Genomic DNA, 27,971 nt, shown 5'->3' with positions numbered 1-27,971 from the left:
AGTGACCTAGTCTGGGGAATCAGGGAAGATTTTCTTAGGAAAGAGAGGGGGAGGGTTTAATTAATTTACATTTCATTCCCTCCAGCCCTATTCTGCCCTACCTGATACTACAAGAACCTTCTTTTCAAAGGAATTGAGAAGCTCCTCACTGACAATTTGGTAGTTAATTCATTCTCTGACCTTTCCACTTCCTGCAATATCATCAATCTTGGCTGTTGCTTAATGTAGTGCAAAGTCAGAACAAATGAATATAGGTCAGATACACGTAAAAACACCCTGCGTGGCAATGGGGTCTGTCTTAGGATGAATGTGCCACCTTCAATTATAACCCTAACAAGTGAACAATATTAACTCCAATTCTTTTGTGACCCATTCTAGCCACTTGTAGATAAAGCTATAATCTGGAGAGGAATTATTTAAGAGCATCATAATCAGATTATGCAATTAAGGTCCTGGAAGGACTGACACTATTGCATTTAATTTATGACACTATAGTAAATCATATCAGGGAAATGGCGCCTCTCCTTTTAACACAGGTCATTAGGAAAGCAGTCCTCACCGTCCATGTGACAGAGCACTAGAATGTGCTGCCAGAGGATGTCATCGTAAGTTCTTTTTAAGCAACAGCTCATTTAATTCCCACATAGGCCAGGATGCTTCAATTTGTTCCTTGGGTACAGATTTCATTCTTCACCCCAGCACTTATCTAAAAATGTAGAACGTTGCACACAAGGGAGACCAAGAGAAAGAATGAAGATGAATGTGTTGCCAAATGACAAAGTTTTGTAGTCTCTCAAATCCAAGAGGATTGATCTCTTTATTTTTTTCACTTGCAGATGAAACTTACAGATTTCAGAAAAGAAGTCACAGACGTGTAATGAGGTGGTGAGACTAAATCAGCAAATGAGAAGCAGGAAACATCCCAACAGCAATTCAACTCCCGCTGAAATTTGCAAAATATGCCAGTATCTCCCAGGAGAGTAAACAATCATGATGTTGAAATGTCAGCTGTGGAAACAGTATGTTAAAATGCAGTGCAAAATTTCCCAGCAGTATATTTTGTCTTATGAAGTGTAGTCTTATGCACAATAGTCCATAAGTAGCCCCAGGGTTGTAGCTACATCAGCAGAACTCTCTTTACTTCTCTGTCCATGGTAATCACTAGTGAACGCAACTGGGGACACACTGGCTAGCTTAATTTATTATCACCAGTTAATTGTCTATGTCTAATAAGGTTAAACGATGAAATTCAAACCCAAATCCTATATCACTCATTTGACTGCTCTTCTTGAAGGCTAGTTTATTGTCTGATCCTGCATATCTTTGGCACATTCAAGAAAGGCCTCCCTTTTGGTTGCCCTGGTGATGCTTTCCTCATATGTCTTTTAAAATATCCCAGACGGGCAGCTCCTCAGAAATAAGAAATGGATATAGATGGGAGTCATATCACTTAAAAAGTAAACAAATTATTAATGCACTTATCTTTCTAGTTTAAGCAAACACTGCTTTTGTTTTGATTTAACTTTTTACACTTGCTCCCAGTACTAATAGAGACATCTCTAACACTATACAATATGCCTACAGTTTTCAGGTAATATCAAGGCAATTGTTTTCATTCTTAACTGTGGCATCCTAAGAATTTGGGATTAGCGGACAGTGAATTTTGACTCCCTTCTTGGAATGTTAGGGTAATGTTCTACTCTTTTATATGCTTAATGTTTCTGCCAAAGAGGAGAGTGAAAAGGAGCACAGTCAGAAGTTACTCACTATGCTTTTGATAGTTCTTTGGCAAGGCTTTCCCTTTAATGTTAACCAATTAATTGCCTCTCCCCGATCATTAGGTGAAGAAAAGATGGAGTCCCTCAATAAAAAAGCCTGGGGTAGGGGGTGGTGCTCAGAGGTGCTGCATGTGTAATAGACAGGAAGAGAATGAGAACAATCCTACCGTTTGGACGAAGAGCCTAAAATGAGTTTGCTGATGAGAGTAAAATATTTGTCATTCTACAGGGTCCTGAGGCCATGTCAGTGATTGAGTGCTGATAGTAGTCGAAAGGTCACTAAGTGACTAATGCAATCCCATTTTAGGACTTGAATAGCTAATTGGATTTTATGATTTTCGGGGATTTAAGATTATTTATTATGGGCAATGGGTTGTCCAGTGGTGGGAAGACCAGCATCATATGCCTTTTAAATACCTCTTCAAACAAGATAATTTTTTTTTTTTATAGGTAGAGCCAATTAAAGCATATTTTGCTCAAGCGGCACTAGAGGACTACATGATGGTATTGCTAAGCCAAAGTGGGAGTAGAATGCTCTGTACGAAAGGGAGAGATGGGGTACTGTGGCTTAGCCTCCAGCCTCCTGAAGGTCATAGATATTAATGTGGCCTGGGAATTATGTGTATGATACCTACCATGACAGGGTTCTATTTATATAATTATAATTAATAATGAATAAGTCATTTTGGTTTAGAGACCCAGAATTAAATTTATCATCTGTTCAAGACATAAATCTTCAGAAAGAATGGGATAATGATTTGTCTTATGCATTTCTATGGCTAGCCTGACATTTTTATACCAGATGAGTGAGCCTGTAGCTCCAAAGTTATAAGGTCTACACTAATGTCTCCCAGATGTTTATCAAAAGTCCTCAAAGTAACTATACAGACTCTCACATAAAATTTTGCAGTAAATTCCCCAATATATGCATATGTCTTAGGACGTATTTTATGAATCTCACATAATAGCAGAAAGCTCAGGATTAAATTTTTGACTGTTATAAATGTTTTCAAAAAGCTTTGAAAAGGATTCAAAATGATCATAACACACAGGCAATTTCAAAATTCTCCCATGACCCTTGGCAATGGACTTACTCTTTTAACGGCATGTTCCTATTTTCCCAGCCATAACCTGTATCCTGATTCTTTAATTTTTTTTTCTCTTTTGAAATTGATTTTTCCTAGGAAGATGGGTTGCTTAACATTTCTAGAGGTTGGACATGAGTAAGGGAAGTTAATGGTAAGTATGTTAATATGTATTCAAGGTCAGATAGGTTTCAGAAAATTCAAATAATCTTTTCCAGAAAGAAACAAGAGCCATTATTTGTCCATCTCAGCAGCTTCCAATGATAATAAATAACATTTTAAGATGCCAAAGGGGTCATCTAAAGGCAGTTGTAAATAACATACCATTTATTGAAACAGAGTACAGCTACCTGCTTATAGAATCTTTAGTAGAATATCCCTGGTGTTTTGAGGCAGCAGAACCTGGTGATTAAAGTCTCAAGAGAGGAGCCAGGACCTTTGGATTCTGAAGTTGGTGCCAGAACAGCTCATACACTCACTATCTAAGTTCTCAGAAGGAGAATCTCTGAATCTATAGTGATTTAGAAAACAGAGGACTGAACTTAAGATCAGAAAAATTCATTTTAATACTTGCTTGGTAAATAGTACACCTGAGGCTCAGTTTCTTTAAAACTTCATTTGTAATTTGATGGATTAATATCTTCCTCCTAGAGTTGTAGGGTGTTGTGTGAGGTTATGTGAACTAAAATTATTTTGTAAATTGTAAAAGACTCATCAAATGAGAGTGATTGTTTTTATTATACAGATACAAAAAAAAAAAAAAAAAGGCTCATGCCTTGTCCCCAAGACCTAAAGGGAATGAGACACTCTATGATAACCTTACACTGTACTTATTCCTTCTTCAGTTATAAAAGTCTGTTGGAGAATGTAGGAATGGTGTTTTTATGCTATCAATATGATGGTGTAAAAGCCCTTTCAAAAAGTATTGTTTGGATATGCCAAACAAATTTATTGTATATACAACCTGTCTCTTTTAGTTACTATTATTCTTCTAAATTATTTTTCATGGAAATATTTTGTTTTAGAGAACTCTTGAGTTTACCTCAGTAATTTGGAAGGCTGGAGGAAGGAACTAAAGTGCTGGCAGTAACAGTCCAGTCTTTAAAAACTGGAGAATTATTTATAGGTAAATGATAATTGAGAGTCTGGGCAGAGTAGGGGTGTGCGAGTGGAAACTAGGGAGCTAAGATTATTAAGGATCTAAGTCTCAATTATGAAAAAATCTCAAATGACAGAATAGCAATTTTGTATTGAATCAAATTCTCTATGTCAGAGAATTCTTATTATTTTTTTGAGCATCAAGCATAAATATAAATTAAGACAAAAGTTCATTTATTGTTGCATGGAGAATGCCCAAATATGTGCAAATGCTAGTAATCTTTTGCAGTTATCAGTGGATATATTAAGTCTTGACAGATGACCAATGTCCCAAGTCTATTCTCAACCGTAATAATTTATTACCTAAAAAGAGAGCTCAGAGGTAGAGGTCTGTAGTAGGCTGATACTTGCCAATTTCTACCCTGGTCCATAGATCCATATTGTAACTCAGAGATTTATATTTATGGCAAAATTGTATAGTCAGTTTAATCAAGTTGCTTTCTTAATGGAGAGGCTACTGAAGAAAGTCAACCTCTGGTGATGAGGTACCCGAGGGAGGAATTTTGCCAAACAATTACAGTGACCTTATGTGGCATAAAGTCAACTGGCACCTAGGCATTGTCCCAGGCAATCTGAAAGACAAAGTAGATGGCCAAAGCAAATAATTCACATTAATGTATTTTTCTTTAAACTCTGTACTGTCTGATTCAACTATCTGTTTAGTTCAGATGAATTGGAAAATTGCCCAGTCTCCACAGTTCTCAGCACTCATGCCTAACACATGCCTAACATACTATGGTAAATGTTGTGAAATAATAATTTTATTGAGAATAAAACAGTGTCAAACAATGTTGGACAAGGAGACATTAATCACTCACAAATACATCTCAGAGTTAGAAGATACCATAGCATCAATGGCATCCACTATAGGCCTAGTCAGAGCTGTGTAGAGGCTTTGGAGCTACAAAGAATGAATATGATTCCTGACTGTGCCTCTTACTAGATGAGTGACCTTAAGCAAGTAAGGTCCTTAAGTAAGTGACCTTAAGTAAGTACTCCCTAATCTCTTTGCCAATAATGTAAGAAGAAAAATATTAGCTATGTGAGAAGACCTGGTGAGAATTAAATATGATAATGTATGATGCCTAGCACATAGTAATGGTGCATTGAATGCTACCAATCATTACTACTATTTCTTTGAAATCTGAGTGACACACTGTGTCTATTGTCTCTCAGCTCCAAACCCACCTTCCTCTTCTTTGCTTTGGGATGCTGGAGCTAGTGTACTACAAATCACATTTCTGTTTTGCCAGGGGATTCTGGTAGGCTCTGTCAATAGAGGCCACTAGAGGGAGACTGCAGGGCTGGAGAAGAGAAGGGACTTGCTTCTTGTGGGTTTTCTGCCTGCTGCAGTTTCCATTAAGCATTGCTTCAATTGAAGCAATGCTTCTTCATTCTTTCAGCAGTTTCTTTCCAGGGCAGAAGCCAAATCCAGTGCAGCTTTTCCGGCACTTGCAGAACCACTTTATCCTGCACACTCAGAGATACCACCACCAACCAGCCAGTGAGAGCTCTGTATCTGAGCCCTGATGGGCCCTCCTTAGAGCTCAGAGGCACTATCACTAGTTGAGCAGCACCCCTTTTTCTCAGATGTCCAAGTTTTAGCTTCACAGGGCTCTTCCTCTAAGCTTTGAATTATTAGTATTTCTAGCCTCTTCCTATTGTTTCCTCAGCTGCAGGGATGGTAACCCCTTTCAGGATTTGCTATCTTCACACCACAGAGTTCTCTTATTATCCTTCCAGTTACCAGACTGACAACTTTGTGCCTAGTTAATTATTTATTGTATTAAATTTCCTCTCTTCAAATAAGTGGTATGGTTTCTACTTCCTGAGTAGCCCTCACTGACACACTCAATATCTGACAGTTTATTTAATCATTTGGACAGCTTAGAAAGATCTCGGTTTTGAGAGGGGGGCCTTTTTAACCACACAGAACAACTTTCTGAATTTCACCAGCTTATCCAGTATCGACATGTTTCAAATAAGGTTACTACTCCAAAGTCCCTTAGCTAGGTGGAAGTTATGAGGTAGACAAGGCAGCCAGTGGGAAATGGCATGAAGGCATGAATAGAAATGAAATGATTGATTGCTTGTTCAGAGCAAAACTACAGTGATGAATCACCATTCTAGAACTTATCCATAAAATTCCAATAAAATTCAGGAACTGGTCTGATGCAACATTCCTCAACTTCCTATTAAAATATCAAATAAGACATAAAAATTTGAAAGCTCACAATTCTACAAGCTTCTATTAACAATCAACTTATTGCTAGAATGGAAAGATGTTGCACAAACTGCAAGCTAGTGGAACCAGAAGAAAAAAATATGAAATTGATATTGTATCTGAAAATAATAGCTAATATTTCTTGAATACTTAATATATACCAGGCATTTCTTAATACTTTTTTATAAGTTATTTCATTTAATCTTCCTTAAAGCTCAAAATAGGATAGAGAGCCTACTATCTCTATCTTATAAATGAGGAAATTAAGGCATAGAGAGGTTAAGTGATTTACCTGGTTACCTTTAGCTAGTCAATGGCAGGGATGGGATTAAAACTCAGGTAATCTGGGTCCCCTGGTTTTTAACTCCTATAATGATTATCACCTCTTTCCTTCTGGCACTTAGCTCAATTAGAAGAGTCACCAAGGCCCCTCCATTGCATGAGTTCTGCTTTTTGAGGTAGTCAGAATGACCTTCAATTACTTTCCTTCTCTGATTAGTATTTTTATTCCTGAATCTAGATAAAAGAGAAATTGCATATCCAAGAGGAGTGTGTATGGGAGAGGTTTAATGCCCACAAGCAAAGCACCATAGAAGGTAGCAGGATCAGAAATTACTCTAGAAACGTGCAAAACCAACTGCTATGGTGGGTTTTTGTTTTTGTTTTTTTCATGTAATTCATTGGTTCAGATCAATGATTCTCAACAAAGAGGGCACATCGGAAACACCTGGGAAATTTTTTACATACACAACCTAAATTTTTTACATACACAACCCTACACAAATCTCTCAAGATTTTGAGCCAAGAGGTCTAGAATGGAGCCTAGGTGTGTATTTTGAAAAGGTTGCCTAGGTTGAGGACCTAATTAAGAGTCACTGGTTCATATTATCCGAAAGTGACTCAGCAAATTCACTGATTCAGAGAAGCAGATTCCAGCTTGGTTCAGCAGAGTCACACACCACAAGCTTGATGACTGCTAAAGACTGAGGTTTGGTTTAGGCAATAGGCACAGTAACGCCCTGTCTAGCTTTATTTATTAGAAGGGGATTTAGTCAGAACAAAAGTGAATTCAACGTAAGGCAATTAGCAATCTAAGCAGTCTGTTTGATGGCAGACAGAGGGTAGATAGATTACTTATTGTTCTAGGATAAGAACTCCTTCCACCCAATTTAAAAACAAACAAACAAACAAAAAAACAAACCATGGGCCCTATAAATATGCTGTAGAACAGACAAAGGAAAGGAAAGACATAAGTTGAAAATACTTTATTTTAGAAACGAAAGGAAAATTAGAGAAAAGAAAAAGCCCACCAAAACCCCTGATTTTTAAACATTAAGATGGATAACAGGACTCTATGAAACATGAGTAATTCACAAGAGGAGAAATGCTGCGATGAACAATAATAGAATGGAATGAAAAAGAATAAATGTTAAATGGAAAGAAACAGGGAAATTAAGAATCCAATAACAGATTTCAGATATGCTTTGGAAGCATAAAAGGCATGATAGCTCTTGCAAAGCACTGAATTACTGACGTGGAAGACAAAATTTAGAAAACCTTTCAGGATACGGAACAAAAGGATCAAGAACTGTAAATAATGGAAAAGGATGGGGAAGGTGACTGTGCATGTAAGTTTGTACTCATTCAGTTCCAGTTTTATGCCCACTGTCCTATGTAATTATTAACCACTCCCTCCTTTTTCACTTTCAAAATTGTCCTGGTTTGAATATAAATTATTTGATCACCTGACTATGGGGGACAAACCTCAGAATTATGGTGTACCTAAGAAAGAAGCCATATACACAGGAATCTAAGTAAGGGTGTTGTGTGAGGTTATGTGAACTAAAATCTAAGGTGTACCTAAGAAAGAAGCCATATACACAGGAACAGAAGGACTATTCAAAGACGTATCTGCAGAAAAATTTTCTGTTTTTTTTTAAATCTTAATTTGATGGACCAACCTTATTCTTTGCAAAATCAAGTAAAAAAAACTGTGCTTAGACACATTATCTGGTAAAAATGTTTTAATAAAACTGTCAAGCACTTAGGAAGAAAGAAAAGAAAAAAGAGAAAGAAAAAATGGGTTTCTCATTACTGCTATGTTAGATGCTCAAAGACAATAAAATGATACCTAACTGAATTTGTTTGGGAAAGAATTTTATGCTGTGTCAGTTGTCTTTTATCTGTAAGAAAAATAACAAAACCATGCGGGGATATATAAAGGTGCAGAAAATAAAAATACGGCATTCATATATCCCACGTGAAAAAGATCCCTGGAAATACTCCAATTAACTAGCACTTATTTTCCTTTTCCAGGAATCTATGCTAAGGTAATAATCTACAAGTGGACAAAGAGTCTATGAACAAAGATCTCTATTGTGGACACTTTATTCCACAATAATTGTCAATTTTTTGACAAAAATTGTAAAAAACTTAAATGTCAACATTCTAGGCATATTCAAAAGCTTGGGATAATATGCAGTTAATAAAATAATGGTGACAGTGGGTTTCCCATGACTTGGAAAACACTAGCAACATCACATCAAATAACAGAATCTGAATAGAAATTCTCCATGTTATAACAAATACTAGGAGAAATATTTCAGCAAATTAAAACTGATTGTTTCTGGATAGTGAAATTAAGAACTTTTTTCTAAGCTTTCATATATTTCTTTCTTTTTTTTTTTTTTGCGGTACGCGGGCCTCTCACTGTTGTGGCCTCTCCCGTTGCGGAGCACAGGCTCTGGACGCGCAGGCTCAGGGGCCATGGCTCACGGGCCCAGCCGCTCCGAGGAATGTGGGATCTTCCCGGACCGGGGCACGAACCCGTGTGCCCTGCATCGGCAGGCGGACTCTCAACCAGTGTCACCAGGGAAGCCCCTTTTCTTATTTTTAATTAGAAAAAGGTAAACAAAACAGAAAAATAATGATTTATTTGAAGTCCGTGGTGACTGATAAAAGATTCATGACATGATGGAAGTGAGCAAGGCAGAATACAAAATTGTACATTTATAATTTCAGAAGTTCATTCATTCATCCCTTAAACAAATATTTGAGTGACTACTATGTGCAAAGCACTATAATAGGCCCTTGGATTATAATGGCAAGTAAAACAGAAAACACTAACCTCAGAGAGATAAAAACATGTATACAAGAGGACAAACATTGAAAGGAAATGTATGTTTATGATGGTAAAATTATTAGTTTCTTAAATTGTAAAGACAGTTTTCAGCATCACCATTGCATTGTTTTTTTGTATAAAAATGATAATTTTTGGGCTTCGCTGGTGGCACAGTGGTTGAGAGTCTGCCTGCCGATGCAGGGGACACGGGTTCGTGCCCCGGTCCGGGAAGATCCCACATGCCGCGGAGCGGCTGGGCCCGTGAGCCATGGCCGCTGAGCCTGCGCGTCCAGAGCCTGTGCTCCGCAACGGGAGAGGCCACAACAGTGAGAGGCCCGCGTACCGCAAAAAAAAAAAAAAAAAAAAAAGATTATTTTTAAAAGTCAATGAATAAGAGTATAATTAATACAGTAAATATGTATATATACATAAATAAGTATATAAGTAAATGTATATATATGAATATATCAATGCTTATGTAATATACATAATATGTACATATTAAATACATATGTATGTAAATATATGTGTATTTATATAAATACATAAATATAAGTAAATATGTATACATAATAAAATAAAGTAAAAGCAACCTTCCTAGACCACTCTGGCCCAGAGTTCTATCAGCTTTTTCAGAATTATCCACAAGAATTCTGCAGACCATTTGCTTAGCAACTTCCTTTGCACAGGATTTAGAATCACTGAACCCACAGTAGAGGAAAGAATGCCAGTGATGAGATGCAAGGACATTTTTGTATTTTGAAATGAAATTTCTTATGAGTCCCTCTTATGAGAGACTTGAATCACTTTGTCATCACTATCTCATTAACTGTCTCATCATAGAAAAGTTATCAGTTATCTTTAAGAAAACCCCACAAAATCAAGGAAGTTTGTCAGATTTTTGCCATAAGCTTGCTTTTCTTTAATGCCTGTTGAATTTTAGTGTATGGGAACAGAGGTTTAGGGAAAAGGAAAAAAAGGAACTAGCATATTTAAAAAAAAGTTGAGTACCTACTATATATCATATGATGTTGCTAATGCATTTGAGATAAATTATTCTACTTAATCAGTACCTCCAACACTATGAGTAGTTATCATCTCATTATCTCTATTTTATGAGTAAGGTTTCTCAGGTTCATTTATGGGTACACCTGGAATGGATTACATTCATTACCTTTTAGTACCTCTTTTTCCCTCTTGTTCTCTTGCTTCACATGAGGGTGGCCACCCCTCCTTTACAACAGGTACGTATTCTAGTTTTTCCTAACTGCACCTTAAAGCTGCTGTACTTATGGTTACAGGCCTATGTCACCTCCTGTTGCTTAGCCAGTCACTGAGGCATTTCTGGTTAATACTTGCCTACTCAAATGCATTAACATTTCTAATCCAGAAGGCTGATCCTCAAGCTCTAGCAGGCCTGCAGGTTATTTTTTAAAACATCGGTTACTTAATTCACTTGATGTATATGTATATCAAATCATCACGTTCTGTGCTTTAAATATCTTACAATTTTATTTCTCAAATATACCTCAGTAAAGCTAAAAAAAAGTGAGTTGTTAACATTTAAGGACAATTTTACATTAAAAAAAAATCCACACTCTGGCTTCCTTTGAACATTCAAAATATTTGGCAACATCCCATGGGTAACAGCTGGTTGGAGGTGAGTGGTGGCCAGCCGTCTCCTTCAGAAAGGCTAGGCACCCTTCAGTTACCTAAAATTTTTACTACTACCTACTGAATTATTTGGGACTGTTTTTCACATTTCCATTACCATCCTGGCTCCTATATGGCATCTGAGTTTGAGACCTCTGCCCCAGGTCATAGATTCTCAAACTGTACTATGCATATATAGAAATGACCTGGGGCAGTTTCTTTAAAAAAAAACAAAAAAAGCAGATATCAGGCCACGGCATATAACTTAGTGGAATTCAGTGAGTCTAGAATCTAGACTTTAAAGAAATTACCTACATGTGATTTTGTTTCAGGTGGTACCCAGTCACAGTCTGAACATTAGGGGAGACTCTTAGGATAACGTGGTCCCCAAAATATACTCGGAATCACCTGTGGACACAATCACCAGCGAAGTTGTTTGGTTTTGGGATAGATTTCTACACTCCAACCCCAGGGATTCTGATTTCATAAGTCTGAGAATCCATATTTTGAAAAGTTATCTGGGTGTTGCTGACACACAGATGGCCACCACTCCAGGGGCTGAAAGCCTAAGGAATTACACTTATTGACAGAAAAACAGTGAGTACAATGGGAAGCTAGGAATAGAACTGGCTAAACTTAGCCAGATCTGAATTCTTGTCTGATTCCCTGATATTTTGTTTGGTAAGAGATGACAGGATAAAATACAATTCCAGGCTTTTTCTCTTTTTCACCAATGATTATTTCCAGTAACTTTACTTTTCATCAACTCTGACTTTCTCTAATTTTACATGTCAAGAATTTTTGGCCACCCAATATAGTGACATTGGCTGGGGGACGGGGGCGAGAATTTGGGAATGCAGTGACTCAAAGCCAGGAGAAAGACATCACTTTTATCTGGGGACAATGAAAAATTTAATAGCATAGTAGAAACACTTTTTCTACTTCTTACAAAATCAATTTCCTCAAGACCTTACTCTTCCAGCTTTGTTCTACATAACACAGTAAATTCTGGGTGGTCGTGAACTCTATCCACCCAGTGAATGAGAATTTTTTTCATAAAGTGGGACATTTCTTAGGTTCACATCACCCCCACCTTGAAAGATGAGGACTTTTCCACAGGTGTTAGTTACTTAGTTCCGTTACACTGGAAAGGATGGAAACGGACCATTGATTCAGTTTGATCAATAGTCACTGAGCATCTCTTATGAGCCACCCACTGTGCTAGAAGCTTAGGGTTCAATTTAGTGGAGGAGAGAGACACATATGTCAACAAATAATTACATGGCTGTGCAACAGATCTAGAGAAGAAGAATGGTCATGGTAGAAATGACACAGAAGTTAAAGTGATAAACTGGGGTAGGGATAGGGTGGGCAGCAGACTGCACAGGTGATATGTAAGCAAAGTTTTGAATGTTGAATAGGAGTTTCATGCAGACACCGGGAAAAGGGCATTCCAGGCAGTGAGAGCAGCATGTGCATGTGGGCATTGCTGAGTGGAGTGCACGGGGTGAGGGTTAGTATCTAGAAGATACGAGAATTAAGCCAGGCTCAGGTGATGAAAGGTCTTGAATATCACACAAAAGCTGCTTAGAATTCATCCTATAGGTGAGAGCTTTGCAGAGTGTCGGGGGTTCCTGAGAGGATTTTAGGTTGCTTGGGGGGCTTGACGTTAAAAAACTCTGAATTGCATGGTGAGAAAGTTAATCCCCTTTCAATTAAATGTTTAATCCTTCTGCTAAGTCAAGGAGAAAGCCTCAGTTTGGTGTCAGTATGTCTTTAACACCTGGAAAATTTCCCTTTAAAAAAAAAAACTCAGGCAATTCTACCTAGCCAGAATTACTTCGTTTTCATTGTCTACTTATTTTCACAGTTAACTTCTATTTATGGCAAGGGGTACTGGTTTTTCATTAGTGTCATGATGAAAAGATCTTTAAAAATAAATTTAAATAAAACAGTTAATTTAAAAAATAGCAATAGGTGATCAGAGATACAGCAGAAATTATGAGGGCAGTACATGGATGCCTAAAGTTTGGGAAACAATGCTGTTGTTTTTAGGAAGTAGGGAAGTTCAAGCAGCTAGCGAACTACTCTTCTGACAGCAGCTTGGAGAATATAATGGAGGATCCAAGAATGGAGGCAGAGAAGTCAAGAATGGAGGTGATTGAACTACTGGCAGACGTGGTGTGGCCAAGGTTAGCCTGTTGGTTTATTCCCGATCTTTCCTAGGGTTACATCATCACATGAGGGGGATCCTAAGCATTCTCCTGGCCTGAGCTGCAGCTATTTCTTGATGAAGATGCAAAGATCTTTAAGTGGCTGCTGCCCAGCAAGTGTTAAAGGCAGACTTGAAATAAAGGTCAGAATGAGATTTAATTATTTTCCAGTATTCTAACCTATGATGGACTATTATTTAGAAATTGATGCAATCTCAAAACTCTTAACTAATGGATTTTTATGAATATAAGCAGGCAATCTTAGCTTTAGTATTTTTTTTAATTTGACAAATGGTAGTTTCTTTTTTTTTAATTAATTAATTAATTTATTTTTGGCTGTGTTGGGTCTTCGTTTCTGTGCGAGGGCTTTTTTTAGTTGCAGCAAGCGGGGACCACTCTTCATTGCGGTGTGCGGGCTTCTCACTATCGCGGCTTCTCTTGTTGCGGAGCACAGGCTCCAGACGCACAGGCTCAGTAGTTCTGGCGCATGGGCTTTGTTGCTCCGAGGCATGTGGGATCTTCCCAGACCAGGGCTAAAAATAATTATCTATCCTACATTTCTAAAGTTAGTCATTCACAGATTCTCAACCACTGAGCCGCCAGGGAAGCCCCTTAGCTTTAGTATTTGATTTCCAAAGTGTCTCATTCTAATCTGTGTCCTGGCTGTGGGTCTCCTATCCTGTTAGTTCCTCAAGCTCCCTCAGTGCCCCTCAGGTCTAGAACAGGTGGCAGACTATGTAGGCGGTTAGGGGGAGCACTTTTTTAGTCCATTTGGGAAGTGGGAAACCCTGCTCCTCTTTCCTCCCTCTCCAGCTGCCGCTGACCATTTAGGAGTTACAGCACGACCACTCCAGTTCAATGCAGGGCGATAGAACATGGGTGGGCTGTTCCTACTGCCAAATGAGTGCCCAGGAAGATGTGCCCTGGCCTTCTCAAACTGAAATTAGAATCATTTTCCCAAAGAAAAAGATGTTTCAATAAAAATGCTTCTCATCTGTTTTTAAAATTTGAATGTACAAAGTGTTTTTATGTATATTAACTCACTGAATGCTTATCAATTCTTTAAAATAGCATGGTAGGTGCTCAATAAATACCTGTTTAATGAGTACTATTTATAATTTATAATGGAAGAAATTGAGGCTCAGAGAGGTTTCCAAAGCCATTCAGGTGGTTCTTGAAGACAGGTCTTCTGGTTCCCCTCCTCACTCCACATCCCCTTGATCTCAAACAAGAACCTTGTTACAGATAGTGTTTGGTGTCTACAGAACTATAAAAATCAGAGTTCTGCTATATTATGATCAAACAGGCTCTTGTGCCCTGGCCTGAGGTCTTAACAGCCACAGATAACATTGTTTCAATGGAAAAATCAATTCTGTATTAGAGATTAATTCATCTGCAAATCACGACAACTTGGTGCATGTCTTTCTATATAGATATATAACAGAAATGCTTTTTAATATAATGATTTACATTTATTGATTTTTTAAAAAGAAATCACACACACATTTTAATTCCTAGAGATCTTATGCTTTCTGGGCACCTGTATCTCAACAGAATGTCACCAATTGGAAAGAATTATCTGCACATGTTTGTGGAAGGCCTTGGGGACCAGGTTCTGTAAGATTGCTGATAGTTATTGACCTGTGTTTCTCTGGCTTTAGGGGAGGCATGTCAGAATCTTGGGATTTGGGGACGGAATGCTTTTTTGAACTATATTCAAAAAAGCTAGAGAATCTGATAGATTCCTTTAAGGCTGGTGGATCCTGCTCCAATTTTGTGAATTACTCTTGTAGTGACTGTTACTAAGGTATGGGTTTCATCCATCAGGAGTGTTGATGAGTGGAAAAAGAATGATAATATTGCCATAGTAAAGTGTGTTTTGAGCAATGGGGAGGCATTAGACTCAGTGCAGTATACTTTATGTTTGCTGAATGAAAGAATGAATAAATGAATGAAAGTTGCTTGCTTTAAGAAGATTTATCTAGCAGTGGTGTGCAGAATGGTTTGGAGGAAAGGAACTAGAGACATTAGGGGCTATTCAAGAGTATGGGTGGGAGGAGCTAATGTCCTGTGAAAATAAGAAGGAAGAATAAGGACATGCAAAACATACTGAGGAAGGCAACAGAACCAGGTGCCAAGAAAAGGGAGAAGTCAAAGATGCTAATGAGAAATCTCGTTATAGGTGGGAGGGGACACCATCTCAGGATGTCTTTAAATATTTTGAGTTTAAGGTGAGAATGAAAGATATAACTGGAGATTCCAGTTAGAAATTCCTGGTGTTGCCATATGCAAAGAGACAACATCAAGAGTCTAAACCTTGGGAAATGCCCATATGTAGGAGTGTACTAAAGCTCGTTATTGCCTCATTATTTATACCTCCTTCTTTGAAATTGTTTGAACTTGTTAGCAAATAGTGTTATGGATTCCACAAATATTTATTGCTATGCTCATTCCTACCTCAGGGTCTTTGCACTTTTGTTCTCTTTGCTTGTAATGCTTTTCCCTCAGAAATTTGCATGGCTCGTTCCTTACTTCAACCTCTGGTCAAATGTCACCTCTTCAGACAGGACTTTGTGACTAACCATCATCATTCTTTAATCCTTTACCCTGATTTATTTTCTCCATTGTACTTGCCTTTACTTAATAATACCATATTATATATTTATTTGTTTGTATGTCTTATTGTCTGCCTCGCTGACTAGAATATAAGTTCTTTAAGAGCAAGGGCTTTGCTATTTTATTTCTTGCTGTATTCTAAGCTTTATATTGAGCACTTAACTTGGGAGGCTGGTCACTGCTGTTTGGAGTAAGGGAGGACATATAACTTGGCATGGAGGGGAAACCATTCTATGTGGGTTGAGCCTTTCTGGGTTTATGGGTGATTTTAATTTTATTCTTTGGCATTTTATTAACTTTAAGAATTATCTACAAAGAACATAATTTTTAATAATCAGAAATAAAGGAACAAATGATATGCTTAACACAATAAAATGGCTACATCTTTTCAAGCTGCATCATAAACCAGAGTGATAGTAAATACAGCTGCTAAAAATAATTATCTATCCTACATTTCTAAAGTTAGTCATTCACATTTTCCTCCCAACCTCTCTAGACACACACTCTGAGCTATCTTACTTTAAGGTTTATAACTGCAATTATGGTGACAGAACAGCAGAGATTGTTGGATCTTCTTAGAAGGCAGAAGATCTTTTCTTAGATGGACTAACCTAGATTTCCCATAGTCAAAAGACCAAGAAATGGACTAAACGCTGCTTGGAGTCCTTTCCTGCCTTGAGAGGTTGGATTCTTAGGATGCTCTAACTTAAAGCTATATTTTAGGGACCACTAGATGGCGCCCTGTGCCTGCAACCAGGTGAAGGCACATTGGATTAATTCAGGCTTGCATTTATCATTCATTTTCAGGTGTACACCGAAGCATTTCCTTATGTGTATAACACACTATGTGACGTGACTCAAATTAACTCCTTGTATAGCATTAAAACAATAACAGTGCTCCATATGAACCTATTAAATTCACAACACATAGAAGCAAATTCTTTGCTTAATGGAATCCCTGTTTAAGTACATCTGGTTGGGACTGAACAAAGAGAATTCCACAACTGAGCCAGATTGTAATTCTATTAGATCAAGACATGCTGAGAATCTAACTTCATTTATGGAAATAAAAATTTTTATTTTTAAACTGGAGAGTATTCACCCAACTTTTGTTTGGCTTTGAGTTGAGGCTTTCAATAGAAAAATACACCAATTGATTGTATGCAGGTTGTGCAGCCATCAAAGTGCTTGATACTGAAAGTTCAGTTAATGACCACCCCTAACTGAGAAGAAAGTAGTGACAACCCATGTCTAAGTCATTCCTAAGAATGCTACTGAAAGATCCAGACAGAGCCATTGTCTGGAACTGTACAGGCTTAGCACTTGCAGAGCAATGAAAATATAAAGCTAGACTCAAATACAAAGGAAAATACCACCTTTTAATACAGAAATACCATCAACTCAGAATGTCCATGCTTCAAAAGCCATGTCAACTCTGACTTTTCAGAAAAAAGAAAAAAAAGATGAATTCCTTTCTCCTGTTCTTTGATGCCATCGTCCAATTGGAGTGACAATAAGGCTTCTTTTACTTGGACCCAAGTGTTTCTAAAAATTTTAAACCATTATCCTTGAGAGAATAAAATATATCAAAATGTTACTCAAGGTTATATGAGGACACCCATGGGGTAGTAGCGCATCTGCATTACTTTTATAATCAGAAAAGCGATACACATTTTAAAAGTCCCTGAAAATTGTACGCATCAAACAATTTTGTTATAGTCAGGATTCAACCAAACAGTCTGCCTTATGGATATCCTTTTTTATAATCCTTAGTATATAACAGTGCTACTGTCTAAACTTTGATCTAATAAATGCCACAAGTCAGTTCCATTAGTATGGATAAAGCCTGCATGAAAAAAGGGAAACTTCTGAACATTCAATCCATGTCAGGTGAGACTCTCCCCTTTCTAACAACCCCTTTCTCCCCTTCTCCCCCAAGAAGTCTAGACCGTCAACTGGGTCATGTTTCTACTGTTCCTTTAGTTCCTAGAAGCCTTCTATGAGAAATCAGGATAGTAGGTAAGACTTGTGAATTCCTCACTAATACTGACAGATACAAATAGAACACTACTTTTTACCTCTGACATAACTGGTCCAAAGATCCAATCATTTAGAATCCATACAAAAAAAGCAACTAGTTGAAACTGGACCTCAAAGTTCATTGTTGACCAAATTTACACATACCTAACCTGAGGTGCACCTCAGTGAGTTGGAATTCTAAGTGGGCTTTCAAAACAGCAGAATCTTTTTTTTTTTTTTTTCCTTAGGCTTGGTCCACTGGAACCAGATCGCTTAAGCCTAAATATCATATACATACTGAAAATGCATTTAGAAGTACTCTGGAGAGAGCAAGCTAGAATATTTGAGTTCTCATTCTGATTATTTTAGTTTTTTTAGTAAGCTACGTCAACACTATGTGCTAAAAGAATGATCATTAGAATAAGAATACACAGTGCTCTAGGTACTGTGCTTAGAATTTTGCATACATGATATCATCCTCACCGTAAATTTATGAGAGTCATATTTTGTGGATCAAAAATTGAGGCATAGAGACATCAGGCATGTTTTCTCAAGGAAAGATGTCTAGAAAGTTGTAGAGCTAAGATTCAAACATAGGTCTGTGCTTCTCAAAAACCTATTCTCTTCACCCCTACTTTGTATTTCTTCCATCTATATGTTATTATTGTCTGATTTGTAAAATAAATACTGTCTTGCTCACTTCACAAAATAATTGTGAGGATAAAATTGAAATATAGATGTGAAAGGATAAATTTAAACATATACTACAATTAATTTGTTCCTGAAGTCTATACTTTCATACGAAGTATTAAAAGCACTGGTGAGGAAATTTGAAGGTAACTTGTCTTTTTTTCTCTTATTATTTTTAATTGTGTAGGTAATACGTACTTATTTTTAGAAAAATATCAATAGAAGCATGCACAGGGGAAAATGTGGACTTCTACCATTCAGTTACAATCACATTTAACATTTTTATAAATAAAATTCTAGACTTTATATTTTACAGAAGGTTACACTTTACATACAATGTATACTTTTTTTTTTTTTTTTTTTTTTTGCAGTACGCGGGCCTCTCACTGTTGTGGCCTCTCCCGTTGCGGAGCACAGGCTCTGGACGCGCAGGCTCAGCGGCCATGGCTCACGGGCCCAGCCGCTCCACGGCATGTGGGATCTTCCCGGACCGGGGCACGAACCCGTGTCCCCTGCATTGGCAGGTGGACTCTCAACCACTGTGCCACCAGGGAAGCCCCAATGTATACTTTTTATCTCTCTGTGTCAACAAATATTTTCATTTTGAATGGGTATGCAGTATTCCATTGTAAAGATATTGATATATCATGATTCATTTAATTAAACTTTTTTTATATTTGGTAACAACTTTTTATTCTGAAATAAACACACTTGGTATCAATACTTTATTAAAAAGTATTTGTTAAATAATAAATTTAGAAATACATCTCTGTTTCTTAAGAAAGTTGACAATGAATGTGTCTTGTACAGCTTATCAAAATTTGGTGTTCATCATGGAGGACTTTGAACTATCACTTACGACATGTAAGCTAGAAAAAGAAAATTTCTTTAAGAAGTATTGACCTCTACTTCATAATTTAAAAGTCATTGTCAGCAGACTGTGCACTAATATAATGGTTTAATTGGTACAGCAGCAGATGCTACATTTAGATATCATGCTGTAAAGAATGATTTTTCATTTAGATCAAGTGGTTAGTCTTCCAAGTTAATCTTGCACCTTTTTTATTCCACTATTTTTTGTGCATATAAGAAAAATGAAGACAAAGTTAATATGTAATAAACTTCTATTATTGGATATTTAGTGTGAAATATGCTTTAAACCATGGAACCTAGAAGTAGATCTCTCTCTTATTCTTTCTTTTTTCTGCAATAATTCAAAAGCAGTGATGGATCCAGTCTGTTCTCAGATTGTAGGCTGACAAATACACTAAATTCAGAAGGAGCTTTTAGTCTGTTTTCCTCTTAGTGATATCTCACTTCCTACAATGCATAACTCTTTTAGTCCTTTTATGTTGTCTATTCATTGTTATTTACCTCACAGGACTGTTAAAAGGATGCTTGCTATAAGCGCATTTGTGAAGGAGCCTTGAAAAGCATACATTCTACAAAAATATGTATGGCTGGGTTTTTTCCTAAATCTGTCTCAAATGAAAAGCAATGAGGCATAATTCAGCCTCACTAAAAGGGAAGTCATCCTGCTTAATTCTTTACCACTTGAACCCTTGAAGGCTCATCTCTACAGACAGACCATCCCTGTCCAAGCAGATATTAGCTTTTCAGGGTCAGAGTTTACTCCAGCTGACACAATACCAGCCCAGCTAAGTAGGAAGGATCAACCAACTCCCTCAGTACAGAAGAAACACAGTCTCCCCTGAAAGTGTCTGACTCCTTCACAGTCAGGAGATCTGAAAGTCTAGCTGAGGTGTTAGGTTGAGGGAAGGTGGCTGGCTTACTCCTTGTTTACCTTTTCCCCATTGCTCTCTTCTCCCACCTTCCCATACAGGAAAGATCTGAGAAAGAAATGAGTGGCTTAAAGATTGCCATTAGTTTGTTTTTCATGCATTTACTCAGAAAGCAATGTGGCAGACGCTGAGATGTTCTTTCTTCCTTCTTGCCTAGTTTTAGAGATTCTGCATCCCATTTCTAGTGCTGTACTGTTTCTCTACTCTTTTGTGTATGTGAATGGAGTAGCTAGAGTAGGCAGGAGAAAAGACAATGAGATTCTCATCTCTGCATTTAGTGGTGCCACTAAAGTGTACAATACCTTGTTATGAGAGCTCCACGTATTTGCCTAGGGCAATGATACTCAAAGTAGCTGGTTTGCAAACTGTTGTCTATCCAAGATGAGATAAGGAGCTTGTGCCAGTATGAACCAAATATGAACCAACACACTGCCTTCTTCATTAAGAAAGACTTGCCAAGAAAATAATGTCAGATGAGCCGAACAGTGGGCTTAGTGGTATGGTAGGCGGAGTTGGGGTAGAGAGGTTAGACTGTGTGTCCATTGTCTCATGAGGAATTTACTATAATTTCTCCTATAGGAGAAATGAGAGAGACCAACATTTCTGAAAAACCTTGGGCATCTTATTGAAGCTTCTATGGCAATACCTAAGGCTCTAGAAACTGCATTGATGATGTGCATTTATAAAGATTTGCTATTGGTATAGAGACAGTACCTATGGCATGTCTTCTAATCCTAGGCAAGGGTGCAAGCTAGCTAGGAACATAGTTCTTTTCGCAGGTGGGTGCTAAACCCACTTACTTTTTTTTTAAGAGAAATAAAATGAGGGAGTGTGTAGAGAGTAAGGTGGAAGATGAAGACATGTTACACTGTGAATCACATTCTATTTTGATTAGTAGCAACTATTGGAGAATTAGTGGTGAATTAGGACTAGAATGATTCTTATCAGATCAAAACCGACACCTCTCTACTGGTTATTTAGCTAACACTATAAATTTTTCCAAAGTACTTCACTTTCTTATTTGATTCACACAATAACTCTGTCAGATTGGTAAAGTAACCTTCTTTTGATTGACAAGCCTAGATGCTCACAGATACAGTCACTAAGATTCCATGGCCAGTAAGAGGCAGAGGTACACTGAGTCTTTTTTTGAGTACTGTTTAATATACCTTCCATTATGTCATGCTCGTTTAACCAACATGACTGGAATGTGACTGGAGGTATTCATGAAATAAAATCTAGTGGCACAAAATCCAAGGTGATTTCTGCCACACCAGAAGATAAAACATTAAGGAATTAGACACCAAAATTAGTTTTCAGTTGATTCAGTCATAAGTTAACTCCAAGAGGTAATAGCCAAGGAGATCAAGACCCAAGATTCTCTATGACTATTCTATGGCAGGCGCAAAGAAAAGGGGTGAGACAGATTAATTGCCCAATGAATGGTGTGTGCCAGTCTCTTCTGCTCTATTTATCTAGAAAAATAAGTAAGCATTGTAAACAAAATTCCCAGAATAGAAATTCCAAATTAATCCCAGGTCTCTGTTTTTCAAGAGGAACATGTAAAAGATCACTGGTAAGAAAAGTTTTGCATCACTTGGCATTTAATTTGAAATTATTTATCTTCAAGTCAGCAACAATTAGGTGCTACTATCAGCCATTCATCATGAATTGCAGAATACATTTCCCCCAGAGGAGAAAGAACAGTGCCTTGAATAGAGAAAGTCAAGGAAAACCACCACAGTTGAGATCAGATGTTTTAAAAATAAATGTCCTTTACTTGTCCCCTCATGAGGCACGTAAGTTATATTGTGATATCACTGCTTTGTCCCTTGTACCTTACAAAAGTGGCACCATGCCAGCGAAATTCTAATAAACAGAATTCAGTACTTAGCCCTGTATTATAAAAATGGACCATCCAAAACACTTATATTTCCATGGGAAAAAACATATGCTAATTAGTTAGCATATATGGCTCGTGAGACAGGCACATGGTACATTCAACAAGAGAAGAAAATAGTAGTGTGGTCACCTTTTAATTGCGTGAGTTTGAATCTAAGCCAATTATAATACTCCATTAACTCTGCCTAATGAAACCAATATGGAATTAACATGAGATACACATTTTAGAAAGAAATGTGTATCTGTCACTACCTCGGTAGGTAAATTTGAGACATTAACTTTGGAGAAACAATACAAACTCTCAGAAGAAAAAGTAGCAGGGGAGTGAAGAGAAAGAAAGAACTGGAGGAGCTGAATGTTACTTAAATGTAAATGTTAACTGCATCCATGTGCAGAATCATTATTTGAAGGTCATGGGAACAGAATTTAGTTGGCCTCAAGTGGAGGTTTGGGTGTGATAAAGTCAGAATTTTGGGGGTAGAAGCATGCTTTGACTCTATCCTATATGTAATGTTGTATTAAGCTTTTATTATGTAGTGATAATACACATACGGTTTCCAAAAGTGGGTAGCTAACTATCTAATTTTAATGGATTTCCCTGATTGAAGGAAGTTGGTTCCTTCCAAGCTGATGAACCTATGTGTTTATGTTTCAAATAAATAGTATACTGAAATAAAACGACTATGCTACTCTCAGGGGTTTGATCATATCAGTGGTATCTCTTTCCATTCAGGAGTTGTGGCAGGATGTTATCAAAACCATTATTTACTAATTAAAGGTTTCATGTGAAAGAAATCAGTAGCCCAAAAGAAAGTGGGAGAAAACATTGTGGCTGCTCCTGCTCTAAAAGCAATTTTGATTTGTCTGATTGTGTGGACAAGTCCCCTCTCTTCTAGAATCCTTTAATCATGCACTGGCACAGTCAACAAATTAGGTCACTGGGCATAGATTCTAATAAGGACAGTGGCTAAATTAAGTCAATTTGATTTAATGTGTAAAATGACTTCATCATTCTTTTATATTTAGAAAGTTTAAAAAAAAAATCACATCATTGTATTAGAGAAAGGTCCACTTTTCAGAAGCCAGGGGAAGATCAGTTATTATTTTTGCTGAAAGCAGATGGTGGTCATATCCTAAGATTACATGTTACAGTGACTTGACATTGAGCTGGACATTTTAAATATAGGACATTATAGAATGACATTTAAATTATATACTAAAAGTAAGACAGGTTAGATATGTTTGAATTTAAAATACAAATATAAATGAAGGAAAATGTCCTCAGTTGGCCAAACTAGATCTGAGTTAATAAAATAATCCCTCCCTTTCAAGATGTGTCTCATGAAAGTAACAATGACAACAGTGATTTAAAATACACTTCTGAATTGAAATACAGAAGTAAATGTGCTTGACATAGTATTTATTTTATTGTCAGCTTGCAAGGGTTGTCCCTGGAGGACTCTTCGTCCTTCAGTGGTCCTAAAGCTTTGAAATTTACTTATTCTAGATGCTTCTTCACAGTTTCTCTGATCTCCAAGTTGTAGTGTGCTGTATACTACAAAAATTCATCATGGAGCACAGACAATTTCACTTCTAACTAAGGAACACTAATTTTGGGGAAAATTCTTGCTATTTAAGACTCTTGCCAAACAATCTACAAATGGAAAGGAGTCTGGAGAATGTGAACACTATTGGCATGTATGAAGTATTAGGTAATAAAGAAGCAATGATGAGAAGCAAGTGATGCTGACTCTTGCATTTGTTAGATCTTATTCTGCATATCTATTAATAATGATACACCCTATGGATGCAATTTCATGTTTATAACACTGGGCATTGGCAGCGTTGTGCACCTGTGTTTTCCATGCCTTCCCATCTGCTGCCTACAGTCATTCAGATTCAGGTGACGGAAATATTTCAGATAAAAGTTAATTAGCCTGCACTCTGCAGATCAAATCTCTACAGTTCAGCATTAAATAGAAATCTTCTGGGCAACTGCTGAAAGTGGCCTGAGGCTGCCCTTCCTAAAATTAAAAATGTAAGATTCATTTTTCTAGAAAAGAAACCTTTAGTACTCTGTTTATATTTTACACATAGATTTGATCAAACTTTTCACATATATTCGCTCTTACTCATTTTATATTTTTATCTCTGTATATATATCGAAAGTGGAAGAGAGATTAGAAATATTTTTTTCCAGCTGCAGTGATAGAATGAAAATGATATAGAGTTAGAAATTCTCCCGAGTCTGGACTCTATTATTAGTACACCAACCAATGTTGATCAAGCCCCAGAACTTTCCTCAGTTTCTCAGTTTTTAAAATGGGACCAACGCCAACTACCTATTTGTTTCATAAATACTTTGTGCAAGACTCAATCATGCTTGATATTTTATTAAAAAATAATGCACAAAATGCAGAAAACTCCTATTGCTAAAAGGACCCCACCTTCTCTGTAAATATTTATCTTATTAATTGTCAACAGTTAAGTTCTCAAGTAGCTTCCTTTATTGAAACTATATATATATATATTGTTAACCCATAGGAAACTGAATCATTATAGTCTTCTTTACTTCTAGATAATTGGAGCAGAAATGGGCTGAACACAACTAAATATAGCCAGTCTTTGAACCCATATCACACAGAGAGAGAGTAGGGACAAAGAAACAATCCCGAATGAGTCCTCCCGTCCATTTTTACGGTATCAGATAATATTTCTAATGCCTTTCAATACCCAAGACTAATTAACCACTCTACCTATTGTTTCTGTACTAATTGCAGATTTCCTGTTTACTCAAAGGAATTCAGAGGGAGGTGTTTTCTTCTTTACACCGTCGCCTAAAGCTCAGGGACATCGTCTAAAGAAGTCGGAAGGGGCAGGTGCTCTTTCCGACAGGTGCTTTTAGAGTTCCTCAGGGGAGTGAAAGACTCTGGCAGTCTGGGATCTTCTATGTCCATTCCCCGCGCTAGTCATTAGAACTTCGACTTCTATTCAATACTTCCATAGGGTATCCACTATGTTTCTCCCAACTGGTCAAAACGTGAAGATTTTTTCGCATATTCTCCCACTTCCTTACTTCCATCTGCTACTCTACCTCTCATTTTATTTCCATCTGCGCTTTAAAATGTTTTATTTTACTTCTACTGAGACCCTTCTACCTGTAAGCTACGGATATGGTCCGATCCTTAAACAGTATCAAAGTTGCAAAGCCCCACGACCCTAAGGTCTTCATCCGCGTTCTCTTCCTCCGCCCACCCTCCGCCCCCGCTACCATCCCGGCCCCCAGCGGTGCCCATCTCCACTCCACGCCCCAGACTCCTCTCACCTGACTCTCCCGCGGAAACTCGTGGCGCACGATGCTGATAACTGGAATGTGCAGGACGGAGCTGACCAAGTCGAGCTCCATCATCTCGCCCAGGCCCTGGGGGAAGGCGAGCAGCGCCGATACCCCTTGCACCACCACGGTGTGACACACGCTCTGCAGAAAGGAGAAAGGGTCACTGCTCCACGGCGAGCTAGGGGAGGAGAAGGGCAAGAGCGGCAGATCGCCCAGGCCCGCCTCGATGGCCATCACTACTTCCAAAGACAGGTTGTAGGGCAGCAGCCCTTCCACTCGGTTCAGGTTGTCCACGGCGAAGAGGAGGGCATCCCGAGGCCACAGGGTCTCGGCCCGGTCGCCCTCCCCGGGCTTCCGTGCGCCCGGCGGCCCCCGGCCATACAGGGCGCTCCCCAACCAGCGTGCGCCCGGCGAGGGCGCCGGGGGCCGCCAAGTACCTGGCTCAGGTTCATCTCGCTGGGCGCCTGTCCGGCTGCCGTCCGGGGCGCGGCTGGCCGTGCGGGGGGCCGTGGTCCAGGGCTGCAAGTGCACCGCGCCCACCCTCACCGCGTGTCCGATGCGCTTGAGGATCTGGCAGGGTTGCGGGTGCGAGGAGGAGCCGGGCACCCCGGCCAGCACCAGTGCGCAGGGCGGCGGCAGCAGCAGACAGACCCTGCTCAGCAGCCACCACAAACTCAATCTCCTCATTACTGAGACCCGCAGGGAGAAAGCGCGCCCCCTCCTGACCCCGGCTCTCCCCCGGGCAGCCTCCGCCTAAGGTCCCCGCCCCCAGGTTCCGCTGGCAGCTCACTCCGCGCGGCGAAGCTGTCCCAGGAGCTGAAGCGGGCTCCGGACCATCCAAGTTGGAACCTAGCGCGCCCTAGGCAGTCTCGGGACCTGCTCCCAAGTCCCTCCGCCTCGCATCCTCTGCCCGCCCGGTCCCTGCGCTGAGCGGGGCGGGCGGCGCTGGTCACCCGCGGCTTGGGTGCTTGTTCCCCGCCCGCCCCATCCGCAGGGCGGCTTGGGCACTGCGTCCGGCCCCGCGGGGAAGCAGGACTGAGAAGCGGCTGGGATTCCTAGGGGGCAACGGTGACCGAGGAGGCAAGGTTCTCACTTGGATTCTTTTCTCGCCCAGGCGAGACCCACTTATTTCTTTGGGGTCGCGCAGGAGAAGGCGTTCACGCCCGGGGTGCGGAAAAGCAGCCAAATCCTCCTTGCTCCGCCGTCGGCCACCATCTCGCGGGCTCTCCCAGCGCTGGCTTCATTTTTCTTCTTCCCTCGCTACTTCCTCTCTTCCTTTCTTTCGTCCTCTTTCCGCCCAGTCGCCGCCGCCGCTGGCTTCCTCAGAGGAGCGACGCGACTGGCCAGCAAAGGGTGGTTCTGCTGGGAGCGCAAAGTTCTCCCCGCCTCAGCCGGCGCCTGTCTGCTGCTGAGCCCTAGCGCCAGCCTGTCGCTTGGCTGTGCTAGACGCCCACTGTTGGTGAGATTCCCGGGTGGCGCTTCCCGCGCCCCTGGCAAGTTCTCTCCCCTCCAAGGCTAGGGCTCATAATTTGCGAAATTCCTTGCTACCTAAGAGGGAGAATTCTGGATTCGGAGTTGCGCCCGAGGAATCTGAAATCCAGTAGGTTGAAAGAGGCCGTGATTTTAAGAAGCTTCTCTTCGATGTCTTTCTTCAACGATTTTTCTAGCTGAGGGTATTAAAGCAAGAATCATATACACGTTGAATCTCGGCTTCGTGATCTCTGGCTCATGGGCCTTTGCCAATTTTTAAGGATCCCAATGTTTTGGGGTTCTCAAAATTATAACAGTGAATTCGAAGCAATTATTTGATCAAGAAATTAAAGAGATTTAAAATAATTTGAAAGTATACTTTCAAGCACAGTCAACAGCAGTTTGTAGTTTAGACCAAGGGTCCTCCAGATCACTGTTACTAGTAAGTGCTTTCATTTGTGTGGTAATACAATGAGGTCAGTGAGTTATGATTTGATCTTTACCTCCATGATCTGAAAGATCTGGAGTTAGAAGGAAGGAGAGGGTTAAGTGTAGGCCTGTGGTTTCCACACATACAGTACATTTATTTTATTTTATGCCACAGTTTCATTTAGAAGGAGAGTAGCAGAGATATCCATGGGGCAGAGCAAGCACCCAGGATCAGGAGTTCTGAATTTCAATAACACTTCCAGAGAACCATGACCTTGGCGATTTATTTTACCTGACCTTGCCCTGCTGTTTGGATCTGGTAAATTGTTATGCAAATACACCTAGCTTTTAGCTCTGGAGAGTTGTTTTGATTCGTGAGCTACAGTCTCCATCTTACTTTAAATCCTTGGGATGTAGAGGCTCTAGGTAAATAAAATTCCCAAGAAGCTTGCAAAGTGAATGTTGTTTTCCTCA

The 27,971-nt window shown here is 39.1% G+C and overlaps 1 protein-coding gene across 4 annotated transcripts in view; it reads right to left on the bottom strand.

Annotated features, from left to right (window-relative positions):
* Window positions 1-26,944, bottom strand: part of GRIN3A (glutamate ionotropic receptor NMDA type subunit 3A) — a 155,201-nt gene extending 128,257 nt beyond the window's left edge. For all 4 annotated transcript variants that reach the window (XM_030829877.2, XM_060300679.1, XM_060300681.1 and 1 more), the window contains exon 1: window positions 25,587-26,944. In XM_030829877.2, coding sequence (XP_030685737.1) covers window positions 25,587-26,285 — 699 coding nt within the window. In that variant the 5' untranslated portion in view covers window positions 26,286-26,944. The remainder of the gene's footprint in view (window positions 1-25,586) is intronic.
* Between the last annotated feature and the right edge of the window lie 1,027 nt (window positions 26,945-27,971).

Source organism: Globicephala melas, chromosome 6 (assembly GCF_963455315.2).
Source record: "Globicephala melas chromosome 6, mGloMel1.2, whole genome shotgun sequence".
NCBI classification, from domain to species: Eukaryota; Metazoa; Chordata; class Mammalia; order Artiodactyla; family Delphinidae; genus Globicephala; species Globicephala melas.
Note: the sequence above shows the minus strand (reverse complement) of the source record. Positions and strands in the feature narration are given on the sequence as shown.